Source organism: Salvelinus alpinus, chromosome 34 (assembly GCF_045679555.1).
Source record: "Salvelinus alpinus chromosome 34, SLU_Salpinus.1, whole genome shotgun sequence".
Classification (NCBI taxonomy): Eukaryota; Metazoa; Chordata; class Actinopteri; order Salmoniformes; family Salmonidae; genus Salvelinus; species Salvelinus alpinus.
In genome coordinates this window covers 26532202-26545462 of record NC_092119.1, presented here as the reverse complement: position 1 = coordinate 26545462, position 13261 = coordinate 26532202, and the positions used below count along the sequence as shown (strand labels likewise).

Genomic DNA, 13261 nt, shown 5'->3' with positions numbered 1-13261 from the left:
TTACCCATTGGTCGAATGTTGTGTTTGGTGTCTGCGAAAGGAAGAACTATCAACTAGTTTGCTGCCATGCAGATATTTTGGAGAGCTGCTAAGGATGTCTAAAAGAACAAAGGAATAGTAATTCCCGAAGAATTGGCGCAAAATGAAATCTAATGTCATACAACGTATATTAAGGTTTGTGTTCTCTTTTTGCCCTTAGACTTTCTATAAGGATAAATAATACCAAGTCGTTGGGTGCGGCCTGTTGTAACAGTAGCTAGCTAACGTCATTATCTTACCTGAAGCGGTGGGGAACCACGGCTGTCAAAAATATGTTACGAGACAGACGCAGCAATTATCTGTCGGTTTACATCAAATTTCCACATATTTATGTGTTTTGTCCATAGTTTAAGTTAATGACCTGAGAATACCGCAAATCTCAAATTAATTGTTTGCGGAAGGCCGTACAAGTTAACGTTCGTGCCCACAACAAACAAATCTAGCTAACATTAGCTACTAGTTAACTTAGTAAATACGTTTTCAGAACGTTCATCGCGGGTTAGCCGGGGGGCCTTCACCTGGTCGTTAAATACTATCGATCTGGGGACCCCAGGCTAAGCATCGTGAACAGCAACTAGCTGTATTTATTGCAATCCATGAAAATGGTGATGGAATAAGTCGCTAGTACAAGGTTAAACGAACCAAATTCGGTCCTGGGTACCACGTTTAGTTTTTTGCCTGAGCCTCACAGCGTTGATTAAAATAATCAAAGCTCGATGATTTCATTATTTGAATCAGCTGTGTAGTACTTGGGCAAACACAAACGTGCACCCCTTTGGGTCCTCCGGACGGAGTTTGGGATACGCTGCACTAGCGAGAGTGCAAGGTTTACTTGTTGTTCTGAAAGCCACCTATCTAGCTGGCTGACTAAGCTAGCTTGCCTCCAACTAACTTCCTACCTACTAACTTGCAAACAAATAGAAATACTCAAATTTATGACTATCACATAATCACGTGGCTAGTTAGTACAAAACTATTTGTCATTATGGTTGCTTCACTGATTGTGCTGTTATCAAACATCCAATTTTCTATTGCAACATGTCTGAGCCTGCCTTGAAAGATTCAAAGAATGAATCCTCTTTTGTTGTCTGCGTGAGATGACTTGCTGTCAGCATACTGGGCCAACATGATGAGCCTCACCGACACAAGGAAATAACATTGTCACGTGATGTCCTAGGTTGAAAATGTAGATTTTCAGATAGTGTGCCTGGCAGGACCTAGATAGTATTCTATTTTCGTCATAACTGTTGCTCATAATCTACTACCATGGCATGCTTCGTATCACTTTCCTCAGATCTGATTCATCAACTTCCTGTAGTATTAGGCATACGATCACTGAACTTTCAGGAAAAACTGTCGCTTCATCAGACAAGCCCGATTCACAGTTCTGGTTTCACACAACCGGACTAACACACACACACAGGAGTGTTTATGAACGGCAGTGCTTATGTCCTGTGCATCCCCCCCCCCTCTACACAGCATGATCTAAGGTGGATTAGGTAGGGATTTGCTTGTGTGTGTTCACAACTACTGACCTCTTTTTCAACGTAACAACTGGACTACACCCACACCATGCTTTTGCGTTGAGCCTCACTCACACACAGATAGCTAAGAGAGTAAGCTTACGCCTGAACCACAAGGGCTGCAGACTAGGCTATGTCTGGTCAGTTTAGGGTCGTTTCATCTGATTTCGAACACTTTTTGAACAAAACTTTTTATACATATTTGCCCATGGTAGAAGAGGTCAGAAAGTAACTTTTTGTACCTGAATGCCAAAACATTTAGGAGAACAAAGTTGAACCATTTTGCACACCCCACCCTATCATGAGACATCCATGTCTTCAACACTGGAAAATATAAACAGTTGAGTTTGATTATCATTTAAAAGCTTACAAACCGGGTTGTCAAACTATTTTTTCATTTCTAGAATTTAAAAATCTATAAAATATTTCTACCTTTTTTAAAGGGTCAATCTGCAGTTGCTACATTTTTTTAAATTATATATGAATGATGTATTCATTGATTTATGAAAATAACTTCTTATGAATGTCTCATGAACCCAAAATACTCCAACGCTTGTAAACAAAGTAAATGTAAACAAACACTGTATACCATCAAAACATGGTTAAAACTAATAATTTTGTTATCATGGATGGTCAGTCCTTGCATCCATAGCTCTGTCTATGAATTTGAATGGTTAGATTTCTCCAGCCCAATCCCTCAGCTTTTTACCTTAACAGTGGCGAGGAGGACACTTTTGTAATGTTTCAACTGCTAATTGCCGCATTCACATCAATTATCTAAAAGCGTTTAAACTCAGATTCTTTTCATTTTTGAATATGTTGTAACTTAGCCTCTGCTGAGTCCCCAGCAACTAGATGTTCCGGTTTTCAGGGGAAATGAAAGAGAGCCTATGACGCTACTTCTACTTTTGGATGTTAACTCTTTACACTCGTACTCGTATACAGGTTGAAAATGGCAGATTTGGGCATCAATAAGCACCTAAATTGGAACGTAGTGGCTGTACAGCAACATGCTGTACATGACATCAGCGTTCTGGCTCTGCACATCACAGCACATTATGGGGTTTGACTGATAGCCGTTCTGAACTTGAGCACCGCGTGACAAGAAGTTGCCTCCATCCCTCCTAGTAATTGGGCAACTTTTGCAAATGTTTTGTTTTGAGTGAGAGAAATGCTGTAAATTAAGCTGACTTGATGTATTTTGAAAGATCAGATGTTGAGGATTATAATAATTAACGCTTTGATCTCATACAAGTAAGCCAAACACCTGTGAGTCCAAATGTACACTAAACATTTCCAAATCATAAAAGTCATGTCATACACAGTGTCAACATTTATGATCTCTATGTTTTGATGTACAGTTACAAGATTACATGTTTTCATACCCTGGGGTTGTTTTGAACAGAATGAGCATATGTTTGTTTATTGTGAAGAAAATGAGCTGCGGCATATGCTCATGAATGCACGCATGACTCCTTTCCATGCGAAAAAATAAAAAAAAGTTGAATATCCTTGTGAAAGCTTAACACGGTAAGCTTGTATTTTATAACTTAGCTAGTAATGTTGGCAATAAAACAAGCTTTCAAATCATGCCCACCTTCCCTGGATTGTGATTTATAATTGGCTTTTTTTGTATTGAGTAAAGAACAACAGTAATTGTGTGATGGCGGGGAAGCAGCGTTGTGTTCCAGACAAATACAAGTGTCCTTGCTATAGTTCTTTAACAGCTAGGAGAGTAAAAAAAAAAGAAAGTACCTTATAGTTGAAGACTCTTCTTTGAGTCATAAAAGTGCATTCAAATTGCTTAGGAACGGTGTACTTTGAAGAGGTGTGTGGCCACTTGGAGACACATGTTAGTCCTCTCACTTAAACTCTTCTAATGTTTTAGTCTTATGTTGCAGCTACCCCACATTTTCCAGGAATGGTTCTATAATGTTTCTGAATGTATCCAGAGTATTTTTAGATTTCGTTATCAACAAATGCGGAAAAGTACAGAAAATGTCAAATGCACATAAAATCAACAGTGTAATGTTTGGATTCAGTCTTGTCAGGTGAACTGTCGTGTACTCACCTTTGGTCTAATAATTTCCCCATTATCTCAACTGTTCCCTTTCAATTGCTACAATGGTTATGCATTTCATATTTCTAATGTAAGAAAGATTTGAATTTATCCTTATCAATGTAGGCCAATTCCCACAAGTGTAAATGGTGGGAATTTACTGGATTGGTTGACCAGTGCAGAAAAATAACTTACTGAAATCATATAGATAATTGAATAGACATTCCTATTAAGTTGACATTCTATGGTGGATGGACCGGCAGCCACCTTTGTGGTAGTAATTGGAAGTAAAAATTATAATTCAAATTATATTTAAATGATGTACCAGTTAAATTGCAGTATTCTGAAGGGATATGTCCACAGAATTAATTATATTTGTATGATTGAAATGACACTCACCTAGGGCTGTTGCTGTGACCGTATTACTGTCACACCGGCGGTCATGAGTCATGAAAGCAGTCAAATTCCACATGACCGTTTAATCACGTTAATTAGGCTCTCTCCAATCTCTGATGCTGCTGATGGTCATTAGTAGCATACTAAACTTGCTAACTGCCTGGTACTCAGCACTCTATTGTCCCTCTAATCACCCTGACAGCAATGCAAATGTAATCGAAAATCAAATCAAACACTTCATGAGAGCCCATGAGCTTATGTTGCACAACATTTCTATAGGCTATGCAATTGCGTGAGAACAGAGTGATGGCCTCTACTAAAAAGAGGAGAATCAGCTTTCTATAGGCTAGGCCTACTATATTTATTTTTCAACTTTCCTAATATTAAGCATGTTGCTTATATTTACAACAGGAGTATAGCCTACCTGGCTGGCATGAAAACAAACCACAGGGAAAAGCGTCCTCTATTCGCTATTTAAGTGTATAGATGACATGTATTTTTTCCCCGCTGCCCCTGTTTCGATACAGGTGCATGATAATGGTCCATTCTAAATCAAAACAAATTTCACACATAAACTCAGAAAAAAAAGAAACGCCCCTTTTTTAGGACCGTGTCTTTCAAAGATAATTAGTAAAAATCCAAATAACTTCACAGATCTTCATTGTAAAGGGTTTAAACACTATTTCCCATGCTTGTTCAATGAACCATTAACAATTAATGAACATGCACCTGTGGAACGGTGCAGACGGTAGGCAATTAATGTCAAATTTATGAAAACTTAGGACACTAAAGAGGCCTTTCTACTGATTCTGGAAAAACACCAAAAGAAAGATGCCCAGGGTCCCTGCTCATCTGCGTGAACGTGCCTTAGGCATGCTGCAAGGAGGCATGGGGACTGCAGATGTGGCCAGGGCAATAAATTGCAATGTCTGTACTGTGAGACACCTAAGACAGCGCTACAGGGAGACAGGCCGGACAGCTGATCGTCCTTGCAGTGGCAGACCACGTATAACAACACCTGCACAGGATCTGTACATCCGAACATCACACCTGTGGGACAGGTACAGGATGGCAACAACAACTGCCCGAGTTACACCAGGAACGCACAATCCCTCCATCAGTGCTCAGACTGTCCGCAATAGGCTGAGAGAGGCTGGACTGAGGGCTTGTAGGCCTGTTGTAAGGCAGGTCTTCACCAGACATCACCGGCAACAACGTCGCCTATGGGCACAAACCCACCGTTGCTGGAACAGACAGGACTGGCAAAAAGTGCTCTTCGCTGACGAGTCGCGGTTTTGTCTCACCAGGGGTGATGGTCGGTTTCGCGTTTATAGTCGAAGGAATGAGCGTTACATTGAGGCCTGTACTCTGGAGCGGGATCTATTTGGAGGTGGAGGGTCCGTCATGGTCTGGGGGGGTGTGTCACATCGGACTGAGCTTGTTGTCATTGCAGGCAATCTCAATGCTGTGCGTTACAGGGAAGATGACCTCCTCCCTCATGTGGTACCCTTCCTGCATGCTCATCTTGACATGACCCTCCAGCATGACAATGCCACCAGCCATACTGCTCGTTCTGTGCGTGATTTCCTGCAAGACAGGAATGTCAGTGTTCTGCCATGGCCAGCGAGAGCCCGGATCTCAATCCCATTGAGCACGTTTGGGACCTGTTGGATCGGAGTGTGAGGGCTAGGGCCATTCCCCCCAGAAATGTCCGGGAACTTGCAGGTGCCTTGGTGGAAGAGTGGGGTAACATCTCACAGCAAGAACTGGCAAATCTGGTGCAGTCCGTGAGGAGGAGATGCACTGCAGTACTTAATGCAGCTGGTGGCCACACTAGATACTGACTGTTACTTTTGATTTTGACCCCCCCCCCCTTTGTTCAGGGACACAATATTCCATTTCTGTTAGTTACATTTATTTATTTTATTTCACCTTTTATTTAACGACCTGGCCAAGAAAAAGCAAAGCAGTTCGACACATACAACAACACAGAGTTACACATGGAATAAACAAACATACAATCAATAATACAGTAGAAAAATATATATACAGCATGTGCAAATGAGATAGGATAAGAGCGGTAAGGCAATAAATAGGTCATGGTGGCAAAGTAATTACAATATAGCAATTAAACACTGGAATGGTAGGATGTGCAGAAGATGGATGTGCAAGTACAAATACTGGGGTGCAAAGGAGCGAGATAAATAAATATATATAGTATGGGGATGAGGTAGATTGGATGGGCTATTTACAGATGAGCTATGTACAGGTGCAGTAATCTGTGAGCTGCTCTGACAGCTGGTGCTTAAAGCTAGTGAGGGACGTAAGAGTCTCCAGCTTCAGAGATTTTTGCAGTTCGTTCCAGTCATTGGCAGCAGAGAACTGGAAGGAGAGGCGGCCAAAGGTTGAATTGGCTTTGGGGGTGACCAGTGAGATATACCTGCTGGAGCGCGTGCTACGGGTGGGTGCTGCTATGGTGACCAGTGAGCTGAGATAAGGCGGGGCTTTACCTAGCAGAGACTTGTAGATGACCTGGAGCCAGTGGGTTTGGCGACGAGTATGAAGGGAGGAGCAGCCAACGAGAGCATACAGGTCGCAGTGGTGGGTAGTATATGAGGTTTTGGTGACAAAACGGATGGCACTGTGATAGACTGCATCCAATTTGCTGAGTAGAGTGTTGGAGGCTATTTTGTAAATGACATCGCCAAAGTCGAGGATCAGTAGGATGGTCAGTTTTACGAGGGTATGTTTGGCAGCATGAGTGAAGGATGTTTTGATGCGAAATAGGAAGCCAATTCTAGATTTCATTTTTGATTGGAGATGTTTAATGTGAGTCTGGAAGGACAGTTTACAGTCTAACCAGACACCTAGGTATTTGTAGTTGTCCACATATTCTAAGTCAGAACCGTCCAGAGTAGTGATGCTGGACGGGCGGGCAGGTGCGGGCAGCGATCGGTTGAAGAGCATGGATTTCATTTTACTAGCTTTTAAGAGCAGTTGGAGACCACGGAAGGAGAGTTGTATGGCATTGAAGCTCGTTTGGAGGTTAGTTAACACAGTGTCCAAAGAAGGGCCAGAGGTATACAGAATGCTGTCGTCTGCGTAGAGGTGGATCAAAGAATCACCAGCAGCGAGAGCGACATCATTGATATATACAGAGAAGAGAGTCGGCCCGAGAATTTAACCCTGTGGTACCCCCATAGAGACTGCCAGAGGACCGGACAACAGTCCCTCCGATTTGACACACTGAACTATTTCGGAGAAGTAGTTGGTGAACCAAGCGAGGCAATCATTTGAGGAACCAAGGCTGTTGAGTCTGCCAATAAGAATGTTGTGATTGACAAAGTAGAAAGCCTTAGCCAGGTCGATGAATCCGGCTGCAAAATAATGTCTCATCGATGGCGGTTATGATATCGTTTTGGACCTTGAGCGTGGCTGAGTTGCACCCATGACCAGCTCTGAAACCAGATTGCATAGCGGAGAAGGTACGGTGAGATTCTAAATGTTTGTTAACTAGGCTTTCAAAGACCTTAGAAAGGCAGGGTAGGATAGATATAGGTCTGTAGCAGTTTGGGTCTAGAGTGTCACCCCCTTTGAAGAGGGGGATGACCGCGGCAGCCTTCCAATCTATGGGAATCTCAGATGATACGAAAGAGAGGTTGAACAGGCTAGTAATAGGGGTTGCAACAATTTCGGCAGATCATTTTAGAAAAAGAGGGTCCAGATTGTCTAGCCCAGCTGATTTGTAGGGGCCCAGATTTTGCAGCTCTTTCAGAACATCAGCTATCTGGATTTGAGTGAAGGAGAAGTGGGGGAGGTTTGGGCGAGTTGCTGTGGGGAGCGCATGGCTGTTGACCGGGGTAGGGGTAGCCAGGTGGAAAGCATGGCCAGCCGTAGAAAAATGCTTATTGAAATTCTCAATTAGTGTGGATTTATCGGTAGTGACAGTGTTTCCTAGCCTCAGTGCAGTGGGCAGCTGGGAGGAGGTGCTCTTATTCTCCATGGACTTTACAGTGTCCCAGAACTTTATGGAGTTAAAGCTACAGGATGCAAATTTCTGTTTGAAAAAGTCAGCCTTAGCTTTCCTAACTGCCTGCGTATATTTGTTCCTAACTTCCCTGAAAAGTTGCATATCATGGGGGCTATTCGATGCTAATGCAGAACGCCACAGGATGTTTTTGTGCTGGTCAAGGGCAGACAGGTCTGGAGTGAACCAAGGGCTATATCTATTCCTGGTTCTACATTTTTTGAATGGAGCATGCTTATTCAAGATGGTGAGGAAGGCACTTTTAAAGAACAACCAGGCATCCTCTACTGACGGGATGAGATCAATGTCATTACAGGATACTCTGGCCAGGTCGATTAGAAAGGCCTGCTCGCTGATGTGTTTTAGGGAGCATTTGACAGTGATGAGGGGTGGTCGTTTGACCGCGGACCCATTACGGATGCAGGCAATGAAGCAGTGATCGCTGAGATCTTGGTTGAAAACAGCAGAGGTGTATTTGGAGGGCGGGTTAGTTAGGATGATATCTGTGAGGGTGCCCGTGTTTACGGATTTGGGGTTGTACCTGGTAGGTTCATTGATCATTTGTGTGAGATTGAGGGCATCAAGCTTAGATTGTAGGATGGCCGGGGTGTTAAGCATGTCCCAGTTTAGGTCACCTAGCAGCACGAGCTCAAAAGATAGATGGGGGGCAATCAATTCACATATGGTGTGCAGGGCACAGCTGGGTGCAGAGGGTGGTCTATAGCAAGCGGCAACGGTGAGAGACTTGTTTCTGGAAAGGTGAATTTTTAGAAGTAGAAGCTCGAATTGTTTTGGTACAGACCTGGATAGTAAGACAGAACTCTGCAGGTTATCTCTGCAGTAGTTTGCCACACCGCCCTCTTTGGCAGTTCTATCTTGGCGGAAAATGTTATAGTTAGGGATGGAAATTTCAGGGTTTTTGGTGGTTTTCCTAAGCCAGGATTCAGACACGGCTAAGACATCCGGGTTGGCAGAATGTGCTAAAGCAGTGAATAAAGCAAACTTAGGGAGTAGGCTTCTAATGCTAACATGCATGAAGCCACATGTCTGTGGAACTTGTTCAGTTTATGTCTGTTGTTGAATCTTGTTATGTTCATACAAATATTTACAAATGTTAAGTTTGCTGAAAATAAACACAGTTGACAGTGAGAGGACGTTTCTTTTTTTGCTGAGTTTATTATTTAGTGTATGTAAAGATCAGATTAAATCAAGAATAGTCTGATGGGTGAAAATCTTAGCCTATCACTTGAGAATTATGTATTGTCGCTTGTGAATGATCCCCAGAATAAGAAACAAATTTAAAAAATTAGCACATTTTTCGAATCAAATTCTCACACTTCATGTGGCCTTGCCCATAGGCCTATATGTTTTGATAAGGTTTGTATCACAACTAAAGTGGTCAAATAACTTCTTAAAATAAGCACATTAATCACATTAATCCGCTTTACAAGGGGTGTAGAGCCTAACTGGCATACATAAGCGGCGTGTGAGTTTGAAGTTTGGGGAAGATAATTTTCAGTAAATGTGGACATTTCTTCCAATATCTTCAATATGCACCTCGGAATTGGATAAAGACACATGCATTTGCATTGCCAATGTGTCTCTCTTCACTTGTAGCCTGTGAGAAAGACCCGATCACGTTATTGAGCACGCAGCACTCAGGGAGAAGGTCACAACGGCCACTAGCCACTAAAGGCATGGATTTTTTATGGTGCATTACGACCACACAAAGGGGATGCCGCCGTGAAACTCTAGGCATTATCAAGTGTTTGTCAAATTGTGAATGAGTGACTGATGAAGTGTGTACAGCCTGCGCAAAAAACAAATCATCATTAGTTGCATCATGCAGTCTTACAATGTATTAAAAATCTAAACATATAGCCCAATGTTTGTATCACAACTAAAGTTACATTAATAATGCTAATCAAGCATATAGAAGTACCTGTTTCTTTGTTAACCGCTCAACACAGAATACATGCATGTGCGCACTCCCTCAAATCGTTTGGAGAAAATATCCTTTATTTTATTCAGCTTTGTTCAATTGTATTCTTCATACCATAAAATAATGCCATGGATTTTAAGCAAATCTTGTCTGCTAAATGAACTAGTGTAGCCCATAGCCATTTGGCATAGCCAGCTCAGGGTCTAACATAAGGACAACTCAGAGAATGCTATTCTGTTCTTCTGAAATATAGACTACATTTTCTTCACATGTTCCTTTAGACCTGTCTAAAAATAAATAATGCCTGTATTGTGATGGTGTAGACTAGATTACATGGATTTATTAGACTTTAAAATGTAGATGTTCCAAAGGTCTGCATCAGTGGAAGCCAGGAGATTGTGTTTATGTTAGTTAACGGTCAATTACTGTGAGACCGTCAGTTATTTGCTTGACAATCACCGGCTGAAGAAATTTCGTGACCACCACAGCCCTACACCTACCCTGTATTCAAGAGTATGCTGTGTCTCAACTGATGGCGAGCATAACACACACACCTCAGAATATGTAAAATAGGGTCAAATTTAGGCTTGGGCCACACCTCGGTATAAATGGTATATTTGAAATACTGACGGTATGATTTTCAATACCGTTTATTGAAAATCACCACCTCGTGGGTGTGTGTGTGTGTTAAGTCACTGCTTATAACTAACTATAGGTTAAGTATAACTATTAGATATCTAAAATGTTTCAAATAAATTAAATCCAGCTCAGGGCTCCAGCTATGCATTTGGTTTGTTAACTTGCTAGCTAAGTGACTATATTTCGAGATCAAGCTTCTTGGTTACAGCAGAGACATTCTAGCCTGAGTACCAGTTTCTTTAGCTAATATTGCACTCCTTGTCATTGCCAAAGAGACTGGCCTTTCTGCCATCTTCAGATATGAACATTCTATCATTAATGAGCTCGAGGAGGACAGAGGAGTTGATTCTGATTCGATAACCCTCACAGCTATCCTCCAATCACAACAATTATCCAAATATTGGAACTATACTTTTTTTTTCTCAACAGAACACGTTTGTATCCCATTGCTAAGCAACCGTTTTTTTTTTGTCCAGATGAAACCAGTCTGTCAAAAGTTGCTATCTCATGTCTAAGTTCTCAAACTAAATACATATTGCAAATCCAACCACAAAACCTCTGTTTTGATTTTAAGCCTCAAAATACAACAACTTGCCTAGCTAACAGCTAAATGTTTGTTTTTGACTTTGTTATCATTTCTAATTATATTTTTCAGGCTGCACGTGTTGTCATGGAAAATGTTTATGTAATTTCCAACAACCAATGAGCAACTCTGTCATAAATCCAGCTGCATATTGAACTTTGAAATTGCCGTAAAGCCAGTGTTTGGCAATGACATGGAGTGGAATGTTAGCAAAGAAGACTGGTACACAGACTAGAGACATTCAATCCCCTCCTGGATCAAGATCCCTGTTGCCTAAATTTTTTTGTGCGTCCAAGAAAACCATACATATTATTTTAGAAATAGCGCCCCTTGTGTGCACTTCCGGAAATACCGTATAGTACAGAAATGGTATGACAATCGGGATACCGCCCAACTCTAGTCAAACTACAACATAATATGTGAAAATTAAAACATTTGGATTTTAGCCGTTTTTTGTTGACAATTTAAATTAAAGGATTAATCATTTTTTAATAATAAAATAGTTTGAAAACCCTGCTTGTAAGCTTTTAAATTATATCACACTCAACTGTTTATCTTTTCCAGTGATGAAGACCTGGGATGTCTCATGGGAGGGTGGTGTATGCAAAATGGGTCAACTGAGCACCTCTATCTCCTAAAATGTTTTTGCATTGAAGTCCAAAAAGTCACTTTCTGACCATCTCTACCATAAGCAAATATGTATGAAAGTTTCATTCAAATCAAAAGGGGTCCATTCAAAAAGTGATTGAAATCAAATGGAATGACCCTTTACTAACATGTCATGCAATTCTTTTAACAATGTTGGCAACTAGTTAGGCTTAGGGTCCCTCAGCTATTGCACACGTTTGATCATTTTTGTAGCAGCACACCTAATTCAACCAAGCAAAGGCATTGATGGTTCATTGACTAGTAGAATCTGCGTTAGTGCTAGAAGAGTGTTATGTCTGGCGTTTTCCCAGAGTAATTTATTTTGAAACACAGTTATTTGGCTTTCTGCTGTGATAATCAGTAAACTCATCTTATGATACCATTTGGTCTGTTTCAGTGCTGTTTGTCATACTGAGCCGCAGCTGTAGTCATGGATGCCAAAGCCAACGACAGCACCTTCCCTAGTTTTGGAGACTTAGATGATTTCCTCACCAAGCACGACTCCAATTTTGTGTGGCTACTTGTGGGTAAGTGTTGAGGAAATTTTCTAGACGAAGAGTGGGAGTGGAAAAACACCTGAGTTAGAGGACTGGCTGCAGTGAATCGCACCCATTTCTCAAATTAGAGTTGATGCATGGGGAGCACTTAACTCCAAGTATACAGGCGTGAAGCCTCATTTAACACTATCATAACGATATGAGACATAGTTTAAACCCTCTATGAGTCAGTGGTAACCAGGGGTGTAATTCCGTTCTTAATGGTAACCCATCTTTCACTTGAGTCATGGCAGGACGTGGACCAGCTATTATGTCACTGTTGTGACAACCTTAATGAAGTCGTTACGACAGTACCAAACATTTTCTCCCGAACTAAGGATGGTGGGACATCAGTGACGCTAGCTGACTGTACTCTGTTTTCTCTTCCAGCCACCATTCTGTCCTGTGGATGGATCATCTACCTGACCTACTACAACTCCCGTAACATCGGCCTCATCTTAACCCTCATCACCAACAGACTCTACAAGAATGGCTACATTCACATTGGTGAGTGTAAATAATGTAATGAAACAAGCTTGCAGATGCGTGAATTATGAACCTTGCCAGAGACTTGCAGACTCAGACTTGGCTACAGGTGCCCTATTTATGGAATTCAGTGTGAAGAATCTAATGTTTGCGTGTCTGAAATTTAGTGTGAATCTGTGACCTACTTGCATCAGTTTTAGCATCACTGTCTGACTGTCTGTCCTCTCTCTCTCCACAGGCTCCTTCTCCTTCTCGGTGCTGTCGGGGAAGGTCATGTTCAGAGATGTGTACTTCATCAACGAAGACATGTCCATCAGGTGCTTACTTTTACAGTGTTATGTATTCTACTCTCTGTACAGTACATGCTTATATTCTAATACTAT

The 13261-nt window shown here is 41.6% G+C and overlaps 1 protein-coding gene across 20 annotated transcripts in view; it reads left to right on the top strand.

The window, feature by feature from the left end:
• Positions 1-40: 40 nt before the first annotated feature.
• Positions 41-13261, top strand: part of kiaa1109 (KIAA1109 ortholog) — an 89126-nt gene continuing 75905 nt past the window's right edge. For all 20 annotated transcript variants that reach the window (XM_071382634.1, XM_071382633.1, XM_071382622.1 and 17 more), the window contains exons 1-4: positions 41-174; positions 12254-12383; positions 12783-12899; positions 13117-13195. In XM_071382634.1, the coding sequence (XP_071238735.1) occupies positions 12287-12383; positions 12783-12899; positions 13117-13195 (293 nt within the window). In that variant the 5' untranslated portion in view covers positions 41-174; positions 12254-12286. The remainder of the gene's footprint in view (positions 175-12253; positions 12384-12782; positions 12900-13116; positions 13196-13261) is intronic.